Genomic DNA, 23,791 nt, shown 5'->3' with positions numbered 1-23,791 from the left:
TAGGTGTCTATTCTGGTCTGAACCCGACCTCCATGCAAAATTTCATGACGATCGGGCCATAATTGCCGCCTGGAGTTTGATTACAATTTATAATGGACAGACGGACGGACACACATCTCAAAATCGTTTTATCTCGCCGAGATATGAAGATTGGTATACCACATGGGGGTCTCCGGCTAATATTTCGCGGTGTTACATGAATTTTTCCCAAAACAAACTTATAATATCATTTCCACATAGAGGTGTAGGGTATAAAAAGCACTGTAATTAAAAACAAAATGTTCATACATCAGCATTTCCATATCAAATATTGTTTATTCCCTTTCCGCATATGAAATAGCGGGCATTATGCTAGTACAGTTATAAAGAAGTTCGACTGTATTTTTCCCCCATATTTTCCTCAATAACTGTTAATTTGTTTTGCTTTATCTCTGCACTTAATTAATTTTCAGATGCTGTGAAACTATTTGCAAAAATGTCGTGTTAATTTTTCTCGCTCTCTCTCTTCTAATAGGCAATTTTGTGCAATATGTTAAATGTCTTTTGAACCACTCTAACTCATAGACAATTGTGACAACGACATAAATGGGTGAATACCCCCGTTAACCTTCTTATATGTTTATTTCGTTCTATGATGTCATGGATGATGGGTGGCATTTTTATTTTAAAGTCAACATTCAGTTTCATTCCCTTCCGCAATATTGCTCTGTGAGTGAGCATCTTTCTGTTGCAAATGTTTTTTCAATTTGTACAAATTATTGTTCTAATTTCACATTTTAATGTTCACAAATAACTCATACGCCATGTTGTGCTTATTATTTATTCAGTTGTAGGAGCGGAAGAGGGACGAAGGACGACTGTGTGGAGCGTGTTGGCGGGGAGGTGTAAATAAAATGGAAAACGCACAGAAAGCAAGAAAAAACATCATTCATTATTTTTAATGGTCGTTTGTTTTGTTGAATCCTTTGTTGTTTGTTTCTCTGTTTCGCACACTTAGCGTGATAAGTTATCAGCCATAAAGGCAATTGACAATACAATGTCGAATTGTATTGTTTTACTCCCAATTGGCGAGGAGTTATGGCTTGGAATTGTAGAAATCGAATTCTAAGTAGGGAAGTGGAATGGGATTTAAGGGACATTCAACTTGTGAACTAATGGCTTCAAGTGTCCACAGCAGGTGAAACAAAATTCTTCAGAAGGTTGTTAATTATTTCCGGTGACCCCATTAAGCAGAGTCAATTACAGGTGTCGTGGAAACTGTGAATTCCAACAGTAACCCCTTCGTCAAAATGGCTATTCACTTTATACAAATTGCCACCTCCATCCGACCCAATTATTTTTTTGCATTTCATGCTCATCACACCCTGTTAAAAACGAATACAGTTTTATTCTTTCTTTTGTACTTATCCTCCATGCCATGGTAATAATTACCAGAACAGAAGTGTCTCCAACATTTTATTATCACTTAATTTTGAGAACAAATGTAAGTTCAGTTAAACTTGTCAATTGTGTCAAATTCAATTAGTGGTCATTGTTTCTAAAAACTTGTTCGTTATCCAGGTTCCTGCTCCTCATCCGGACCCCCTTTAAACACTCAACAAGCCAATGACATTCAAAAGTATGTTAATTAAAAATGAGCTTAGTCTTACAAAGATTTGCAGTCATTATCTGATTAAAAACTTTTTACAGAATACATCAAGACCATGACTTCCACACACATACACGCACACACACAGTGACCATTTGTCCCCAATGCTGGAAAATAGCTTTTAGACAACAGAACCTTGCTAAGTATTGTGCAAATAGATAAGAAAATAGAAAAACATAAAACAATTTCTTTAAGACTAACGACTTAACTATTTATTTCTCATTTCTTAGTTTGTTTACTTTTTTTGTCCCGTTCTCCTGCAGATTGTAAAGCTGCAGTCTCTTTGCCGTTCACACGTTGAAATAAATATTACATCAAAATAAGTTTTTTTTGTAGTTTTATTTTTCTTTTCTTATTACTCTCACTCACTGGTGTTGCTGTTGTTGCTGGTTTGGAAACTTTTCTTGGATTCTGTTGGCCAAGTCGTTGGTTCACTTATGGTTTATTTATAAACAGATTGAAGGAGGGGTCCGCCAGGAGTTAAGGCATAATTGTGTTTGTGTTTATGTATTTTTAACCCTTCCAGCATAGTATAGAGATTATATTAAGTTTGTTTTTTTTTTTTTTTTTTGTTCGTAACGCATATGGTAATATTCAAAAAAGTTTTTCAATCGTTGAAGTTGAGGTTCACCGTTTAATAAGTCGCGAACTGTTAATATATTTTATAAAATATGAATATATTTATATTAATTGAAGTGTTTTAGCCACGATCTCATAATATGGACCATAACAAATAATTTTCGTGGCAGCTGCGTTGGTGGTAATATAAAAAAATAGGAAAAATGTGTTGAAGTAAACATGTTTTTGTGTACTTTTTTGATTTCTGGCCAAACCACGCAAAATTCGAACCTGTGCTCAAAGAAAGAACTAAACAATACCCCTTTGGCAACATGGTTCTAGTGTATGACTTTTCGATATATACACTGCATCCCCCTAAAATCGATGCTTGCATTTTGAAGTTTTGATTTCAGTGTTTTTCGAATTTTTCTTATAATTAGAGGGTGCAACTAGTTAATAATCCAAACTAGTTTATAGGATTGTAGAACTCGCGATTCCACGTCGTTCGATGTATATGTATCTCATGAGTGTGCTCCCTGCAGCTTCCTAGTAATAGGAGTCCAAAGGCTTTTCGCCTTTGGTGCGTAAATTTTCTGAAAAACCTATTTTTTGGCTTTAAAATTTACAACTGTCGTACAGGTGCCCCTGAACCCCGCGTGATTTTAGTTTTTTTACGTGCCGGATCTAATGAGCTCTTCCGCTGTCGAATCCATCTACTCTAGATACCTTGAAAGTAGGAAAATCTGCAAAAAATATATTTGGACAATTCCGCGAATTGAACCGCGATTTTCTTTGATTATTTTTGCATAAATGTTATCCTTTATACGCGATTATAATATTTGCCAAAAATGTGTGTCACAAATTACAGAGATTCAGGAGTAATATCCCCAATTTATCCTAAAATAGAATGCGGTGGCACATCCGCAGTTCTTGACGAATCTGTCTAAAATAATTTATATTGACGTATTTTTCATAGGGGGCCCATTGAAATCGGATGCACCTTATAATCATATGCACATCGCGTAGTTTTTGCCCACTTGAAGGTTTTTTGAATAGTAAGATGCAACTGATGGCACACTTTGGCCGCTGAATGAAACATGGGAAAATCCATGCATATCGATATACATGGACTCCTGTACCCGAAAAGCTGCACCTCAACTGATTTAAACCAATTCTCGAAATATACGGTTTTTAACTTTTATGTTTTTTCTTTGATTGTAATTTCAATATTACTCTCTTCACTTCTTATTTCTATTGCTTATCACAGAAAGCAAATATACTTTCACGATGACTAATTACTTTTCTCGTGAAGTTTACGCAAAATACTTCAGGATTTGGATTGAAATTTAGCGAAATAATAGAATAACTCCCAACATTTATTTTTCAAATTTTTCGTATTTAACCAAAAATATATTTTTGAAATAATTGCCAACAATAAGTTTCCGTTCTTTGTTGTTGCTGTAATATGCAAGTTATAAACGCGATCTTTATAATTTGGGTCTCACATTTTTCTACGCGTTGTCTAGGTTCTGTACGTATTTTAAATTATTCTTTTAGAGATTTTTTGGACTCTGATTTAGAATAAATAAAATTTATTCCAAGATTTCTTCAATATTTTTTGATTTCCCGCGAAAATAAAAATAAATTTAGCAACTATTTTTGCATCTACGGATAGATATCAAATGCTGCTAACGATTCATATATACATGTTCTTATTACAACACAATAGGAATTTTTAAATTTTTTTTCTTTACAAGAGAGTAAAACCGCATATAACTTTTGAGTGCAGCATCCAATTTTGTGAACGCGAACAGATTTGAAACCACGATTTTTTTCGTAACCCATGTACCAAAAATGGCGGATGTGCTCGCCAAAAAAGTTTTTAATTTTTTTCTATGTAATTGTAAAGGAAATTTGAAATTTACCATATATAAAATATATATGGTAAAAAGCAAAAATGTTTTACAATCGATGAATCCGAGTTTCACCCTTACAGATTCGCGAACTATTAACATATTCTATATAGTATGACTGTAATTCTTTAAAACGAAGTGTTTTGGAAGGGATCCCATAATGTCGAACATTCAAATTCATTTTTGTGGAAGCTGTGTTGGTATCAATGTAGAAAAATGGGTTGAAACCAACAAGTCATTTTTATGTTCCCTTCCGATTTATGGCTTAACCTTACATTTTATAGACAAATGCCCAAAAAAAAGACGCAAAAAATACACCATAGGCAACATGATACTAGTGTATGATATTTCGATGTATCCACCGCATCCACCTAAAATTGATGCTGACATTTTGAAGCCGGAATTTCGGTTTTTTTTAATAATCCGTACGCGCAACAAGATAATGTACAAAACTCATAATTGGATTTTAGAACTCGTGATTTTATATAGTATAATGTATATCTCATAAGTGTGCTCCATACAGCATCCTAGTAATTGGAGTCTAAAGTCAGAAATTTGATGTGTGAATTTTCTTTAAAAATCCTATTTTTTGTGTGTAAAATTTGCAAGTGTAATTGAATTTCCTTTCAAGCCCGCGTGAATTTAGTTTTTTTTACGTGACGGATCTAATGAGTCCTTCCGCGATCGAATCCATCCACTAAAACCGCGGATATAGATACCTTGAAAATAGGAAAATCAGCAAAAATATATTTTGACAAATCCGTGTACTAAACCGCGATTTTCTTCAAAATCTGTTACGTAAATGGAATCCCTTATACGCGATTATAATATTTGCGAAAATGCGTGTCATAAATTACAGGGATACACGAGTAATATGGGTATCTTACGCAAAACAGAATGTGGAGGCACATCCGCGGTTCTTGAAGAATCTATTGCAAATATGTGTATATTGACGTATTTTTGATGGGTGCTACTGAAAACGGATGCACATCAAAATCGTATGCACATTGCGCGATTTGTACCCTCTTTAAGATTTTTTGCATTGTGTGATGCAACTGGCGGCACACTTTGGTCGCTGAGTGAAACATCGCAAAATGCATAAATATTGAAAGAGATTGATTCGCTGTATCCAAAAACGGACGCGCATCAACTGATTTTAACTAATTCGCGAATAACAGGCTTTTTAATTTCCACATTTTTTAAATGATTGTAAGTTGAATATTACTCTTAATTTCCTATCCTTATAAGTTATCACAGTAAGCAACTAAGCTTTCACGATGGTAAACCATATTTCTTGATGAAGCAGTACACATTAATTATTGTATAGGATTTTAGCGAAATAGTTGGAGAACTCCCAAATATTTGTTTCTAATTTTCAAATCAAACTAAGAAATATATTTGCAACAATATTTTCCGATAATAAGTTATTCTCTTTTGTTGTTTCTATAATATGCAATTTTTGTACCCAATCGCTATAAAATTGGTTTCATATTTTTCTACGCATTGGCTAGATTCAGCATATATTTTTTAATTTATTTTTTGAGGGTTTATACGGACTCTGGGACAGGATAATTTGGATTTACTTCAAATTTTTTTATTATTTGTTGATTATCCGCGAAAATAATAATAAATTTAATAAATATTTAAAAATGGAATGCTGTTAACGATTTATGCATAAATTTTCTCATAAAAACAAATGAGATATTTTTAATTTTTTTTTCTTTATATGAGAATAAAAACCGCCATAACTTTTGCGCGCATCGTCCAATTTTGTGAACGCGAACAGATTTGAAACCAGATTTTTTCCTTAACCTCTATACCAAACATTTTAGATGTGCATGCAAAAACAATTTTAAATTTTTTCAAATGGAATTGCAAAGGAATTTTGATTTTTACCATATATATTCCTGATCAGGATAAAATTCTGAGTCGATCTGCCCATGACCGTCTGTTGTAATGAATCCAGCGTCCGCAATAATTGATCGAGAACGCTATATTTTTGTGGCGAGTATCATTGTGCCGTAGGCAGGTCAAGTGCGAAGATGGGCTATATCGGCCCACGTTTTGGTATAGCCCCTTTATAACGGTTTTTTAGATTTGTTGTAGGCCAACAAAGCCACAAATACCACAATAGGCGTGTTTTTTTAAAGATTTTTTGTAGGCCAACAAAGACACAAAGACCACAATAAGCGTGAATTTTTTAAAGATTTTTTGTAGGCCAACAAAGACCCAAATAACACAATAGGCGTAGAGTTTTTAACGATTTTTTGGAGGCCAACAAAGAGCACAATAGGCGTAATTTTTTTGTGGGACAACAATGACCCAAAAACCACAAAAGACTCAGATTTATTTAAAGATTTTTTTGTAGGCCAACAAAGACCATAATATACGTGGATTTTTCTAAGATTTTTAAAAGGCCATCAAAGACCACAGTATACGTGTAAAGAAGAACAAAACAACGAAATTAATTTAAGATGGTACTTGACTCTCCATTTAGCTATTATTTCCAGCAAAACATCTAGGTCCATCAACTTGGGCAAGCGTGGTATTGATGTTAAGCCTTCAACTATAGCTAAAGAATGAGAGCGATTTTATTGAAATTTTGATTTACTTAAGAACTTAGGATGAGACGCGAATAGTATTAGTCGTACAAAATGGTATTAAGATCAAAGATGTAATTAATAGTACTATTTACAAAATATGTACATGGTTGCATTTTTAGCTGTTAAATTCAAACATTTAAGCATATGTTTCGTAATATTAATTGAATTAGTGAAAACGTATACGTAAAGTATTAAAATAAAATATGTACATAAGATAAATTCTAATAATAAAATTTGATCCGCTTCAGTCTCCCCCTTCTGATGCTCCAATCGTCCCGATTAAGCATCAGAAACAATGAGTTAAATCAGCTGCGGTAGACTGCATTATTATTATGGGTTAAAGAATCTGCAAAGGCGCATGTAACACTGCTATAATATAGCAAGCAGTCATCGAAACCTCCCCCTGGAGTATAGCTGCGCAAGTCTTGTTGGATATCCAAACAAGCTGGTAAAACTCCTCATAATCTCCTTCTTGAGTTATTTTGCATCACGTATTGTTGGTTCTCCAAACAACCTGGTAAAACTCGTTGGAAAATCTATGATTTGTTAAAGTCTTCGAAAACAACTGTGAATCCATTGGCTGCTAAGGTTGTCAAAATACAGCGAGAATCTCTTCAGCTGGAAGTGCACGGTTACAATTGTAACAAATTGACTGCTTAAACTTCTTTCTGCTGGGATCTTCTATTATTCGCATTGTTGATAGGTACTGTGATGTTGATATTCTGCCTCTAAGTAGAAGGCGCGACAAACACAGCAAGCGTTGATTTTATCAGCTGATTACGCACATTTTGAGCTGACGGGTGCGAACGTTGTTGTTGTTCTTACTTGTGCGTTTTCTTCTTGATGTTTTGTGTGTGGCTGTTGTAGTACATCATCACAATGTTGTTGTTGTTGTTTTACATCCCTCATTTCCATACAGATGAATGTGTCTGCGTTCCCTTTTCTTTGCTACTTGCACTCGTACTTGTGCGTAAATGTGTTTTTGATCAATGCCTTTGCTTGATCGAAGGAGTTGACGTTCTTTTTTACGCCAATCCAATTTGCTGCGTAATCCGGATGATTGTCGATGGATGTTGTTCAAAACTGATACACAACAGAGACATCTCTATGTTTCTGGGATCGCCTAGTACAAAACGCATGGGATTGCCATCATAACGCATTGCCTGGATAAGTTTTGTAAACTTTGCCAACTGATCTTCCCCAGATACGTACGCTTCGCTTTCAATGTTGTTGTTGTCCTCGGCTGTTGATGTTAGAGTGGTCGTGTTACATGGCCACGAGTTGGGCGTCAATAAAGAAGAACAAAACAACGAAATTAATTTAAGATGGTACTTGACTCTCCATTTAGCTATTATTTCCAGCAAAACATCTAGGTCCATCAACTTGGGCAAGCGTGGTATTGATGTTAAGCCTTCAACTCTAGCTAAGGAATGAGAGCAATTTTATTGAAATTTTGATTTACTTAAGTACTTAGGATGAGACGCGAATAGTATTAGTCGTACAAAATGGTATTAAGATCAAATATGTAATTAATAGTACTATTTACAAAATATGTACATGGTTGCATTTTTAGCTGTTAAATTCAAATGTTTAAGCACATGTTTCGTAATATTAATTGAATTAGTGAAAACGTATACGTAAAGTATTAAAATAAAATATGTACATAAGATAAATTCTAATAATAAAAGTTGATCCGCTTCACGTGGAGTTTTTTTTTAAAGATTTTTAAAACACCATCAAAGACCACAATATACGTGGATTTTTTTAAAGTTTTCAAGATCCACACACCTTCACAAAATTCTTGAGTGGCACCCTCGTATTAATGAGTCAAATGGCCAAATGACAGTGGTATAACTTTTGCGGCTGCACTCAACTTTAAAAGAAGATTAAACCTTCGCTGCTAATTGCATGTGGCGCTAAAATGCCATGGCGTTGCCAATAGCAGCAGGAACAAACAGATGCTTCTACACATACAGTAACAACAACAAAATAACCAACAAATGTTAAAAATCTGCTGCAAAACCGCATTAGCCACCCTCAGCTCTTGAAAGTTTTCCTCAGCAATTACCGCAAAGTGTTGCAAGCAATGGATAAGAGTAGAGAAAGTCTTTTCCCGCTGTTGTTGTTGTTGTTTTTCCATTATTTATTTAATGTGCGTGGACACATTTGTTTAAAACAAAATCACGATAAGAATAGTTGAAGGACAAGTTAAAGATTGCAGGATTTTTCTTGGTAAGATTTTAGAGCTGATAAGTCTATGTGTACTAGGTATTGCCTTATAAAGTTGGCAATCATCCAACGATAGTAATGATACATGTAGTGGGCCTGTTGTTTACAGTTCTACAATTCTAACAAGGAATCGCATTTTCATTGGTCACAAACGATGTTTTGGAAGTTTTTCAAACGAAGTTTTCAAAATCGCTTCTAACACACCGATTGACCATTCGTGAATAATACTTTCATTGTTTGCATACTTTTTGAAACCCATACATATTTTGTTTCTTTAAAGGTTCTTCGAAGTCCCATTAAAATACACAGAATAAATAACCTTTGGAAAATATCTAACTGCAAGATTTCTAGGCATTTTGAATAAAAAATTCATATCATTTGAACTGAATGTACTGTAATAGAGGTTAAATATTGCATCATCAGAATTCTGATGATGAACCCCATAAGGTAAATTCCTATCACAATTTCCAGGATATTTTGCCTTTTATCATAACATTATTATAATCTCTTTTAACAACATATTTTCCCTTTCATTTTTTCCCTTCCATACTCTAATGGTAATATAAACCCCTTATTTACACGCACTCACTTCCAATCTCATTTCTTACTGTTAATGAGTGTCAATTTCAAAACCTCACCTTCACATGTCTTCAAAACAAAATAACACTTCAACAACCGCTGATAATATGGGCGATTACAAGGAAAACATTTTCCAATGCCTTTTTTTGCTTATCAAATGTCATGGATTTTGTTTATCTCAACTCTTTTTCACACACTTGTATCGACTGCAAATGTATCCCATAAAACTTTGTCATAATGGCCCATTTTCTTGTGGGACAGTAGAATACTAAAAGAACGATCGAACGAACCCAAATAACTTTTTTTTTTCAATAAAAAAGCCTTTAAAAAGAAAAGAACATCGCACAAAATGTGGCCAGCCCCACTTAAAGAGCTTTAAGACTCTGGGAAAATACATAAAGAGGAAGAAAAAAAACGAAAAACACCACGAATTGACAACTACCGAAAAACGACATCAAAAAACCATCAAATGTTTGTTTGCCCATGGCAAATGTTTCCTTGTGGAAATTGAAGAACCACAAACATGGCAAAACTACTGAGAGCATTCACGAGCACAAACAAATCGATTATGGAAAAATAAGCTAAATACAGAGGGGGTACAAAGCCTCAAAATATATTCTTGAAATCTCAAATTTTTAGAACTTTAAGCCTATTGATGATTGTTGAAAAAATATTGTTTAAAAATCTGCGCTTATTGGGTTACGTTTAAAGGAACAGTCCGGACGGGCTTAACATTTATGCTAACGGGGGTATATACACTTTCATACGGGCAAAATGTGCCTCATCGGAGTAATGATTTTAGACCCCAAGTATGTTTGGACGAAACCCGTTGCAGACAATTTGGAGTTGATTTAGCCATGTTCGTCTGTATGTCTGGCTGGTTGGAGCGCACGATAACTATCGAACGGATCCCCGATTCGGTCCAAAATTTGACTTTCATAATATTTTGTCCAAACTTAGTTTAAGTTCGAAGATGGGTTATATCGATCCACTCCTTCCGGTACCTCCTCCACAAAAGTTCGAAAATGATCGGAAAATTTGTGCGCCTGACAACTCTTTAAGAAAGTAACCGGTTTGCTCCATACATTGCGAAATTTCTACCAGACTTAGATGAGGTTTTAATATGGACTCAATCGGTACACTCCTTCGGGTACCTCCCACACAAAATTTCGGAAAAGTTTTCGCAAATTTTTCAGTTCCACAGAACCCTTATTTTTGATAAGTGATAGGTTGCTAATGATATGTTGAGTTTGCTAAATTTTCCAAAAACTTTTGCTCTCTTTATACCCTACACCACTATGTGGTAAGGGGTATTATGTGTTAGTGCATTTGTATGTAACATACAAAAGGAAGCCAGATAGACCCATAGTTCCTTCTAGGGATATACATAGAATCACTTTCTGAGTCGATTTATGCATGTCCGTCCGTCCGTCCCACAGTGGAAAAAAGTACCGATTTAGCGCGCCAAAAGTACAAATCTATGTTTTATTGCATGTTTGTCCATAAATTCGATATAAACAGCTATAAATTGATAATTTTATTCATTTATTAATATATTTGGTAAATTTGTATTTTTACCGTAGAATGGTACCTATCGATTTTCGGTATTTTAAAAATTTCTACCACATTATCCAATCGAAACGGCAAGGATTTGGTATTCAGTCTCCGTGGGGGTTATGCATACACTCCTATAAACATTTTCGGTATAGGTCCACGTTTTCATATAGCCCCCGTAGACCGGTACCACCGATTTCGGTAATTTTTGAGGTTTTAGCCACATTATCCAACCGAAATAGCTGGAAGTTGACATTTAGTCTTCGTTGGTGGTAAAAAATATTCCGACGGAGAATTTTCGGGACAGGTACACGCATTGATATGGCCCCCATAGAAAGGTACCGACCTAATTTCAGCATTTTTACATAAAAATACTATTAATAAAAATAGTAATAAAATAAAATGTTGCAGTTTGTTGCAGCTAAAATTTTACAAATTGGTTAAGAACTATGTGTACTAAAAATAAAATAAAAAATCTACGCGCCATCCCTCGACACTCCTTAGTAATAGCTTTAACAAAGTGCACAATTTGGAAAAAAATCGGATGTCATATGTTTTAAGTGTAAAATCCGAGTTGCAATAAATAACATCTTATATTAAACATTTTTTAAATCACCTGCTTCACGAAATGTTAAATTCAGTAAAGCTTTAAAATTACATTGTAGGAAGAGTGCATGCGACGATCATAAATTTACTACTAAACTATATTATGAAAACTAGTTCAAAAAATGTCAACTAAAAATGGACCGTTATTCCGCTTAGACTGATGCAAAATAAATTATTTTAAAAGCCGTTGCATTTTGTGGACACCTTAGATTAATACTGCAATAATAATTTTTAAATTGTCGTATGTGATTTTTTTGACTTTTGGCGCGCTAGATCGGTATTTTTTTCCACTGTGCGTCCGTCCGCCCGTTCGCCCGTTCGCAACATACAGGTCGCATTTGTTGACTGATTTCGCTGAAAATTGAGGAATACCATTTTTTTACCCGTCGGAAGATCAAGTTCGAAGATGGGCTATATCGGTCCAAGTTTTGGTATAGCCCCCATATAACGGTACCCCCCATTTTCGGTATTTTGACGTTTTTAGCTACATTTTCAGACCGATGTAGCTATAATTTGACAGTTAGGGTTCTTAAATGTCAATAAACTTATTTAACAAAAGTTGTGGACATAGGTCCACGTTTTGGTATAGCCCCCATATAGCGCTACCCCCCGATTTACGGTATTTTGAAGGTTTTAGCTACATTTTCAGACCGATTTAGCTATAATTTGACATTTAGGGTTCTTAAGTATCAATAAACTTATATAACAAAAGTTGTGGACATAGGTCCACGTTTTGGTATAGCCCCCATAAAACCCCTGATTTACGGTATTTGGACGTTTTTAGCTACATTTTCAGACCGATGTAGCTATAATTTGACATTTAAAGTTCTTAAATGTCAATAAACTTATATGACAAAACTTGTGGACATAGTTCCACGTTTTGGTATAGCCCCCATATAACGGTACCCCCCGACTTACGGTATTTTGACGTTTTTAGCTACATTTTCAGACCGATGTAGCTATAATTTGACATTTAAAGTTCTTAAATGTCAATAAACTTATATGACAAAACTTGTGGACATAGGTCCACGTTTTGGTATAGCCCCCATATAACGGTACCCCTCGATTTACGGTATTTTGACGTTTTTAGCTACATTTTCAGACCGATTTAGCTATAATTTGACATTTAGGGTTCTTAAGTATCAATAAACTTATATAACAAAAGTTGTGGACATAGGTCCACGTTTTGGTATAGCCCCCATAGAACGGTACCCCCGATTTACGGTATTTTGACGTTTTTAGCTACATTTTCAGACCGATGTAGCTATAATTTGACATTTAGGGTTCTTAAATGTCAGTTAACTTATATAATAAAACTTGTGGACATAGGTCCACGTTTTGGTATAGCCCCCATATAACGGTGCCCGCTGATTAATGGTATTTTGACGTTTTTAGTTACATTTTCAGACCGATTTAGCTATAATTTGACATTTTGGGTTCTTAAGTATCAATAAACTTATATAACTAGTGGACGTAGGTCCATGTTTTGGAATAGCCCCCATATAACGTTACCGCCCGATTTCAGGTATTTTGACGTTTTAAGTCACATTTCTAGACCGAATTAGTTATAATATTACCGATTTTCGGTATTTTGAGGATCCTAGCTAAAATGTTTAAACCGAATTAGGAGTTATTTGACATTAAAGGCTCAAAAACTGTCAACATAGGCCCATGTTTTATTATAACACCTATATAACGGTACCTCCCAATTTCTAGCCCACCAAAAAATGTCAACATACATAGTTAGATATAGGCACCATAAAAAAGGGTCTCCCGAATGAAGCATTTTATGTACATTATCTGACATTTTAACGTACCCACTTAAAGTTGGGAACAGGAATGAAAACTAATTATTCCATTTTAGTTCAGAATATTTTATGGTGGAGGGTATGAAAAGTTCGGCCCGGCCGAACTTAATGCTTTTTTACTTGTTTTTATTTCTGTTCCACAAACGTCCTCTTCTGCTAAGTGAAAAGTTGTAACTACAAAGTGCATTTTGCTAAGATTTTGCAAAAAAAAAATGTGCTCTTTCGTTCCACAGAAAACTTAGATTTTTGTTTTTGCAGACCAAATTTTGATAAGTTTGCCTAAAATTTGCTAATGTACATTGTTAAAATAAGTAAAGTTTTTAAAACGTTACGAAGGGAAATGTTTTTCGGAAATATTGAAAAAACCCGGTAATGAAGTTCCCTTTCCCATCTTCCGTCCTCAGAACCATCGCCTTCAGAACTTCCACCTTTCTGAACTTCCAACCCTGTGAACAGCCCCATTCCGAACTTCCTTTCCCATCTTCCGCCCTCAGAACCATCGCCTTCAGAACTTCCACCTTTCTGAACTTCCAACCCTGTGAACAGCCCCATTCCGAACTTCCAACCTCCGAACTTCCACCCCCCCGAACTTAGACCCTGCAAACCACCCCATTCCGAACTTCCAACCTCCGAACAAAACCCTCCAAACCACCCCACAAATCACTTACCCCCTGTTTTTGTAAAATTTGTTATTCTTTTCACACGAATTTTTAAATTTTGTGGATCGATTTGCGCTAAGGCGAGTAAATGTAGAGCGCTGATTTTTAAATGAGGAATTCTTAATTATATATGGAATGCGTCTACGAAGAATTAGGTCTGTATGCCATCTAGGGGCTGAGCTATTGATGCCTAAATTATTACGAATACAGACGAATGAACAAAAATTATTTACAAAAACAGGAGTTTCAGAGTTTTTTATTTTATTTTTACTTTATTTTTATTTCATTTTTTTTTAATTTTATTTTATTTTTATTTATTTTGATATTATTTTTATTTAATTTTTACTTTATTTTTTTAGTTCTATTTTATGTTTATTTTATTTACTAATTTAATTTATTTTCATTTTATTTTATTTTTGAAGTTTTTTCTTTGTTCACCTTTATACTTCGAGCTGACGATTGATGTTTGGGTATAAAAAGTTTCTTGTTGAAGAAGTTATTGAAAAATAACTTCGGTGGAGAATATCTACAAACAAGAAACAAGTGAACTGATGAGATCCAGTGGCGTGGATCGAAACTAGTCTTCCCTGCCTTACCCCTTGGCGAACAATGCCAACTTTTTTCCACTAATAAATTAGTTGTTTTAAAATAATAAAACAACAACAATGGGATTAAGCCAGACTATTTTGAAAAAACAATATTTTTTTATTTTATTTTATTTTATTGTTATTTCGTTTTTTATTTTATTTTTATTTTATTTTTATTTCGTTTTTTATTTTATTTTTAATTTATTTTTACTTTTATTTTTTTATTTTTATTTTTATTTTTATTTTATTTTTATTTTATTTTATTTTATTTTATTTTATTTTATTTTATTTTATTTTATTTTATTTTATTTTATTTTATTTTATTTTATTTTATTTTATTTTATTTTATTTTATTTTATTTTATTTTATTTTATTTTATTTTATTTTATTTTATTTTATTTTATTCTATTCTATTTTATTTTAGTTTATTCTATTCTATTTTATTTTATTTTTATTTATTTTTATTTTAATTTATTTAATTTTATTTTACTTAATTTTATTTTATTTTTATTTAATTTTTATTTTATTTTTTTAATTTTTTATTTAATTTTTATTTTAAATTATTTACATATTCATTTTTATTTTATTTTATTTTTATTTTAATTTATTTAATTTTATTTTACTTTATTTTACTTTATTTTATTTTACTTTTATTTTATTTTATTATTTTATTTTATTTTATTTTATTTTATTTTATTTTATTTTATTCTATTCTATTTTATTTTAGTTTATTCTATTCTATTTTATTTTATTTTTATTTATTTTTATTTTAATTTATTTAATTTTATTTTACTTAATTTTATTTTATTTTTATTTAATTTTTATTTTATTTTTTTAATTTTTTATTTAATTTTTATTTTAAATTATTTACATATTCATTTTTATTTTATTTTATTTTTATTTTAATTTATTTAATTTTATTTTACTTTATTTTACTTTATTTTATTTTACTTTTATTTTATTTTATTTTATTTTATTTTATTTTATTTTATTTTATTTTATTTTATTTTATTTTATTTTATTTTATTTTATTTTATTTTATTTTATTTTATTTTATATTAATTTATTTTATTTTATTTTATTTTATTTTACTTTACTTTATTTTATTTTATTTTATTTTATTTTATTTTATTTTATTTTATTTTATTTTATTTTATTTTATTTTATTTTATTTTATTTTATTTTATTTTATTTTATTTTATTTTATTCTATTTTATTTTATTTTATTTTAGATTATTCAATTCTATTTTATTTTATTTTAGTTTATTCAGTTCTATTTTATTTTATTTTATTTTATTTTATTTTATTTTATTTTATTTTATTGTATTGTATTTTATTTTATTTTATTTTATTTTATTTTATTTTATTTTATTTTATTTTATTTTATTTTATTTTATTTTATTTTATTTTATTTTATTTTATTTTATTTTATTTATTTTTATTTCATTTTTATTTTATTTTTAATTTATTATTATTTTAATTTATTTAATGTTACTTTACTTTACTTAATTTTATTTTATTTTTATTTTATTTTTTTACTTTTTTATTTCTATTTTATATTTATTTAATTTTTATTTTAAATTATTTTCATATTGATTTTTATTTTATTTTATTTTTATTTTAATTTATTTAATTTTATTTTATCTTACTTTTATTTTATTTTATTTTACTTTATTTTATTTTATGTTATTTTATTTTATTTTTATTTTATTTTATTTTATTTTATTTTATTTTATTTTTATTTATTTTATTTTGTTTTATGTTATTTTATTTTATTTTATTTTATTTTATTTTTATTTAATTTATTTTGTTTTATTTTATTTTATTTTATTTTATTTTATTTTATTTTATTTTATTTTATTTTATTTTATTTTATTTTATTTTATTTTATTTTATTTTATTTTATTTTTATTTTATTATATTATATTTTTAATTAATTTATTTTATTTTGTTTTATTTTATTTTATTTTATTTTATATTATTTTATTTTATATTATTTTTTTTATTTTATTTTTATTTTTTTTTTTTTGTTTTCTTTACTCACTTTTAATAAAACACGTTTCATTTTATTTTTGTTCTCGCGTCCCATTTTTATAAATGTCTTATTTATCGTTGCCAAGTAGAATATGCAAATATGATAAATGTTCTGTGGAACAAATAACATTCACACTTTGCAAGAGAACGGAGAGACTTAGCAAGATGGCGGACAAGAGAGCACAACCACTTTGCGAAAGAGAACAGTAATAGTCAAATTTGCTAAGTACAAAGTGAAACTGAAAAGTAATTTTGTGGAACAAAAAAATATCACTTTTCAAAATATCTACTTTTTGATAAGTGCAAAGTGAAAAGCGATAAGTTGTTTCGTGGAATAGGGTCCTGCTCTCGCGTTGATTTTTGTTGTAACAACTTGTTTACACTGCCCCTTACCACGGTACAAGTTTAATCAGGGTGAGAAAATAGCCTGAAAGGGGCAAAACAACCCCTATGACACCGTGTGTTGTGGTTGGAGCTCAAGATAACTCTCGAACGTAATATTTTGTCCACACTTAATTTAAGTTTGAAGATAAGCCATATTGGTCCACTCCTTCAGGTACCTACCAACCATACTTTGTCCATACTTTACACTTCCTAATATATCTACCAGATACAGATTTCGAATATGGACTATATTTTTCCACTCCTTCGGGTACCTTCCACACAAAATTTTGGTTAAGTTCACTTTAAGACCTGCTCTCGAATCACTTTGATTTCTGTTGAAGCAACTTGCATTCGCTGCCCCAATTGCGACGGTAAAAGTTTTTTCAGGGGCAAGTCCATATTTCTTGAGAAAACAGCCCGAAGGGTGTAAAAAACCCCTATGACACCATATGTAGTGGCTGGAGAGTACGATAACTCTCGAACTAATCAACCGATTTGGTAAAAATTTTGACCATGCTTCCTTCTTTGGTATACTGCTGGAAAAGTTATACAATGACCCACTGAAATAACTAGTGGGCGCGATATCTATATAAAATATATGACTCCAAAAATAAGATCTACTTCCATAATGGACTATATCGGCCCATTCCTTCAAGTACCTCCACCGCAGCACTTTTATTTTTTATCCTATTCCACATTTTTGTCTGCAAGTTCAAATGTCCAAAGGGGCCACAACATTCTGAAAGTACCCCAAATACGTTCGATCTGTCCGTAGATGAAAGTTTCAATTCACATAGGTTGAGGGTAGATCTCTGTGGGCAAAGTGGACTGATACCATTTTACTTGTTCATGCATATGTACGTATGCATATATGTATATATCTACATACATATATATTCATGAATGTCAGCGTGATGCGTTCCTATGATTGTCTGTTGTATTATTCTACTTGCTTAATGTGCTTGAATTTTGTTTTGATTTTCTTTTCTACGCCAGAAACCCAAATCAAAACAAAATCCTCTGCAAATAATAAATGTAAAGGCGTTTTAAATGGTAACCACAAATTAAAGACGATTGAAACAATGAAAAGAAAATAAGAAAAGGATCACAAAAATAGACCACAAAAGTCCCAAAAAATCAGACCATGTAAATTTTGAGCAAAGCCTTTCCAAAAAATGATACAAAATAACAACTAACACATCAGCATGACATTATAAAAGACAAAAAAGAAATAACACATGCAGAAACTTGTGTACAGACAGACACTCATACATACAGACTACTATCCAATCATGTGGTGGGCATAAGGAACAAAATAAAACCAAACAAATTCTCTGGCCACGTTTTCTTCCTTTGGAGAAACGTGACTTAATTTTCATTTTATGTCACTCTTTTTTGGTCATTCTCTTTTCTTCTTTTCTGTAGGTCTATGTCTTTGTTATGTCCTTGGTGGCTTAAGTTATATTAGGCCAATGTACAAAATACGTTGGGAATTTGGTTGAGAAACATGGTTGGTGTACCCATACCCTATAGCCATTTGTGGTAGATGTTGGCATACTATTTGTTTTTCTATGCCCAGGTGCAATCAAGGGAGCCTACTAAATCATATCCCGCTCCACATATCAGCGCAATGACAAACGAATCAACGTTTTATATAGTCTGTAATTGCTGCTACCACTTCTTACATTTTTTGGAATACCTTTCTGGAAACCTAAATATTGAAGTAAAAAAAGGAATATTTCGATTCACATTAAGTCATGCCGTTTTTAATTTTTCGTTTCTCAATTTGTTAACCGTTTGTGTAAAAAGCAGTAGGGTATTAACCGGTCACCACGTTACCAACCGTGGTGACCTATTTTATTTGTTATCCTTTTCTAAGTTCTCAAATTTTCCATCAATGTCAAACTGGAATAATGCTGCAGCATTATGTACGCGTTCTATGCCATGTTTTTTTTTCGAGATAGACAATAAATACAACCTCCTATTTGATAAATGTTGCTGACTTATATTCAGTTGGAATAGAAAATCAGCAATGCGGAATTCTAGGAAGCAACAGACTATAATTTATGTTGAACTTGTGTCAAATAAGATGAAGGAACGAACATACAGTAAATATAGAACATCAAAACATAAACCATGACAAATATATGACAGAATAAAGTGACCATAATTGAACTGATAGACAGAATTGCTGTCAGACAATGATTTGTGGCATTAAGCGCAAGTTGTGAATGAATGTGTACAGTCGTGTTGAAGGCGCTTTGGAATGTGAGATTATTGTTGTTGTTATTTCTTCATCAAACATAAGCTTTTCTGGTTGCTTTTTCATATGAGTCAAGTCTCCCTTATCCCTTCTGAGATGGTCATGCCTCACCGAAATAACGGTTTTAGACCCCAAGTATGTTTGGTCGAAATCTGTTTCAGACAATTTGGAGTTGGTGGCTGGAGCGCACGATAAATCTCGAACGGTTCATCCGATTCGGGCCAAAATTTGGCATCCGTAATATTTTGTCCATGCTTAGTTTAACTTCGAAGATGCGCTATATCGGTCCACTCCTTCCGGTACCACCCCCATAAAAGTTCGTAAAATTTTTGCGCACGATAACTCTTGAAGGTACATACATACTTTGGTACATACTTTGCACATCATGACATTTCTACCAGACATAAATAAGGTTCTAATATGGATTCAATCAGTCCACTTCTTCGGGTGCCTTCCACACAAAATTTCGGAAAAGTTCAGTTTAGGACCTGCCCTCTTCTTGTAACAACTTGTATTCGTCACCCCCTTTAAGATGGTACAAGTTTTTTAAGGGGCATGTCCATAATTCCTGAGGAAATGGCTCTAAACCGGCTAAGTCGCCATGTGTAGTGGAGGCCGCTAAAAATTGAAATAAGTTCTATGATGGGACATATCGGTCTACTCCTTCGGGTACGTCCCCCACAAAAGTTCGAAACTTTCCGCTATAATTGTACGCATGATAACTCTCGAAGGATGTAACCGATTTGATTCATACTTTGCACATCGTAATATTTCTACGAGACATAGATCCGGATAGAATATGTACCATATATGTCAACTCCTTCGGGTACTTCCCGCACAAAATTTCGGAAAAGTGCAGTTTAGGACCTCTTCCTGAATCGTTTTGATTTCTCTTGTAACCGGTTGCACTCAAGGCCCCTATTACAATGGTACACGTTTTTCGAGTGGCAATTCCACACTTATTGAGAGAATAACTCGAAAGCTGTACAAAAACCGTTGCTGCCAGCAAGCACTACCTTCGAATTTTACCACCAGCCACGCCCACGACAACTCTCGAGACGAATACCACGTTAGTCCACACTTTGCATATCGTAATATTTCTTTGAATATTAGATGAAATTCGTAGGTGATGCTTATAGGTCCACTTCTTCCGGTACCTCCTCCACAAAAGTTCGAAAATATTCGCTAAAATGGTACGCGCGATATCTCATAAACGGAGTAATCGGTTTGGTCAAAACTTTGGATCTCGAAAAATTTGTCCAAACTTAGTAGTTTATGTTCACAAGTGGGGCCTATCGGTTCAATCCTTAGGGTATCACCCAAACAAATGTTTAAGATTTTGTGCGGATCTGTGCGGTCTGTTCGAGGATCCTCCAGAAATTTTTACCGAAGGTACTCCTAGTGACCCTGTTTACAGCGATATTATGTTTTTCGTAGGCTAGTACATGCTTCGTGATATAATGGTCCAAAAGCTCTGAAGTATATGGCGATGAGCAAAAATTGCAGGTGGGCGCAAAATAAAACCCACTTCCAAAATGGACTATGTCAGTCCAATCCTTGAGGTACCTCCCCCGCAAAACTTTTGAGCTTTAATCAAAATCCATATTTTTGTGGGTTCATAAGTTTTTTGGGAAAAACTGTTTCAATCCACACAAGCTGAAAGTTGACTGATACTTTTTTACTTGTTTGTATCCATAAAACCACAGTCCAAGAGGTAGTTCCCATTTTTATTTACAGCCTTCAGGTTATATTTTGGTCTTTGATGAAAATAATTTCATAACATTTCATTTGTCACAATAATCCCTACCTGTCAATGTATATCAGAAAAAAGAAAACAAACAGCAGGAATTCTAATTATTACTATTAACGTGACAAATGATATAACGGTCACGTCCACAGAGACAAAATATAAAGACCATTATTAAACAACATTCAATAAAAAGTTTGGTAGTAAACGGACAAATACGAATAAACTATGTAAAGCTCATAACAAAGGGAAATCTTTGGTGGACTACGTTGGGCTCTTAAGAATATTGCAAAGGCTTTTCATCAAAGTGTATAATCAAGGGTTTTTATAAAAATGTTCAAGGTCTATAGCTAAATATTTCTCACTGGGCATAGAAAAGAAGATGTCGGAACTTGAAATCAAAGGCGGTCCTGTGAGAGCCATTCATAACACGTTACAAATCAAGCCTCCTATGTTCGACGGCTCTACCTCCTTCAATGTATTCAAATTACAGTTCGAGACAGTGGCTGCTAGAGATTCTTGGAACGACAACGACAAGGCTGTATCACTACTTATGGCATTGCAGGGCGGTGCTGCTGCGGAACAACTATGGAGATATTATTGCAGCACTCGAACGTAAGTACGGTAGCGAACATAATCAAGAGATCTACCGAATGGAACTGAGGGGAAGAGTCCAGAAGCGAAATGTGATCTGACAAGATTTTGCGACTGACGTAGACCGGTTGGCGTAGTTGGCATATACAAGAGACACATCCATTGGTGGACCGCATAAAAATTGAAACACTTGGTAGTGGCATTCGTGATCCAGATATAAAATTTGTTCGTTGAACATATTCTGGGGGTTACCAGATGTTTTCTGGATAATTCCCGAACAAGGAGATTTTGGGATAAATACAGGTGGGATCAGCCTACGAAATGGCGAATTAGTTGTGTTTTAGACTTCAAACAGAACAGTTGGTCAAAGAAGAAGCTGCGTGCTAACTAGAGATAAGCTGTGTGCTTAGTAATTAAAGTCGGTTTCGAATAAGTGTAATAAATTAAATAAAGCGTTGTAGAATCGTAATCTAAGACGAACCCAGTTTTATTTGGTACAAACCTTACTGGGGAATAAAACAACGTTTACACGGAGATTAGTTAAATCTAATTCCGTAACAAGTGGTGTCAGAAGTGGGATTACGATAATCCTACAATAAAGTTTACGGAACTGCGAATGGAAGACTTAAAGAAGGAGCTCAGTAAATTGGAGTTGTCATCTACAGGCAACAAGACTGAACTACAAAAACGCCTGTTGGAAGAGTTCGAGCGCCGTGGAATGGATATCGACGCATATGAGTTCGACAGTAAGGATGAAGTCGAGTTATCGGAATGGAGCCAATTCATCAGTAAGGAAGTCTCGGCGTAGCTGTCAGTGGTGAGGAGTTGAAAGCAAGGTTGGCTGTGATGATGGTGGAAATTAGGAAAATAGAAGGAAGTTCGATGGAAATAAATAAGAAGAACGAAGAAACTTCCAGACTTATGATGGAAATGAAAGCAGAAAATTCTAGGATGTTTGAAGAAAATTCAAGAAGCTTAAAAGAGGAGTTAGAAGAGAACTCGAAAAAAATTGCTAAGGGCATGGAAGAGAAATTAGAGGCAAATTCCAAAACAATTAACGACAAAACAATTAACGGTATAGGTGTACGCCTTCATATAGCCCATAGAACGGTACCTCCCGATTTTCAGTATTTTGAAGGTTGTGGCTTCAATATTCCACCGAAATGGCTGAAATTTGGTATTAAGTCTTCGTTGGTTGTATAAAACTTTCCTCCAGAAATTTTTCGGCACAGGTCTACGCCTACATATAGACTCCATAGCATGGTTCCTCCCGATTTTCGGTTTTTCGAAGGTTGTGGAGGCAAAAACCTCTCAATTGTCGGTATTTTGAAGGTTATGGCCTCAATATACCACCGAAATGAAATTTGGTATTTAGTCTTCGTTGGGGGTATAAAACTTACCACCTGAAATTTGTCGGTAGCCCCCATAGAGCGGTACCTCTCAATTTTCGGTATTTTGAAGGATATGGCCTCAATATTCCAACGAAATGGCTGAAATATTTAGTCTTCTTCGGTATTTAGTCTTCGTTGCGGGTATTAAACTTACCACCTGAAATTTGGAGGTATATCTCCACGCTTTAATATAGCCCCCATAGAACGGTAGCTCCCGATTTTCGGTATTTTGAAGGTTGTGGCTTCAATATTCCACCGAAATGGCTGAAATTTGGTATTTAGTCTTCGTTGGTTCGGCCCAGCTGAACTTAACGCCGTTCTTACTTGTTTTATTTTATCACACGCGTTCACTTCCCAGTCTTTACAGTGCAGTTGTTTATCGTCGACATTTCTGGGCGGGAACAGAACTTTACCCATAATATGTTGTTACTGGTTCTTTAAAACTGAGCAAATTGTTAGAACTCCTAAGCTCCTACGTCACAATATCCTCTGCTTACGGCGTCACAATTATGGCTATGCAAAAAAAAAAATCATAGCAGTTCTGGACCTAAATAAACAACGAACAGATAAACTAAAAAATATATAGAACGTTCGGCGAGACCGTGAGCAACTCTGTCCCACAGTAGTTTGCACC

The 23,791-nt window shown here is 33.2% G+C and overlaps 1 protein-coding gene across 1 annotated transcript in view; it reads right to left on the bottom strand.

Moving 5' to 3' along the window:
- Nucleotides 1-23,791, bottom strand: part of LOC141390229 (uncharacterized) — an 80,021-nt gene that overhangs the window by 23,719 nt on the left and 32,511 nt on the right. The window contains exon 2 of the mRNA XM_073963068.1: nucleotides 7,752-7,965. Within this exon, the coding sequence (XP_073819169.1) occupies nucleotides 7,752-7,965 (214 nt within the window). The remainder of the gene's footprint in view (nucleotides 1-7,751; nucleotides 7,966-23,791) is intronic.

Source organism: Musca autumnalis, unplaced genomic scaffold (genome assembly GCF_047663935.1).
Source record: "Musca autumnalis isolate F117 unplaced genomic scaffold, ASM4766393v1 scaffold_1, whole genome shotgun sequence".
Taxonomy (NCBI): domain Eukaryota; kingdom Metazoa; phylum Arthropoda; class Insecta; order Diptera; family Muscidae; genus Musca; species Musca autumnalis.
Note: the sequence above shows the minus strand (reverse complement) of the source record. Positions and strands in the feature narration are given on the sequence as shown.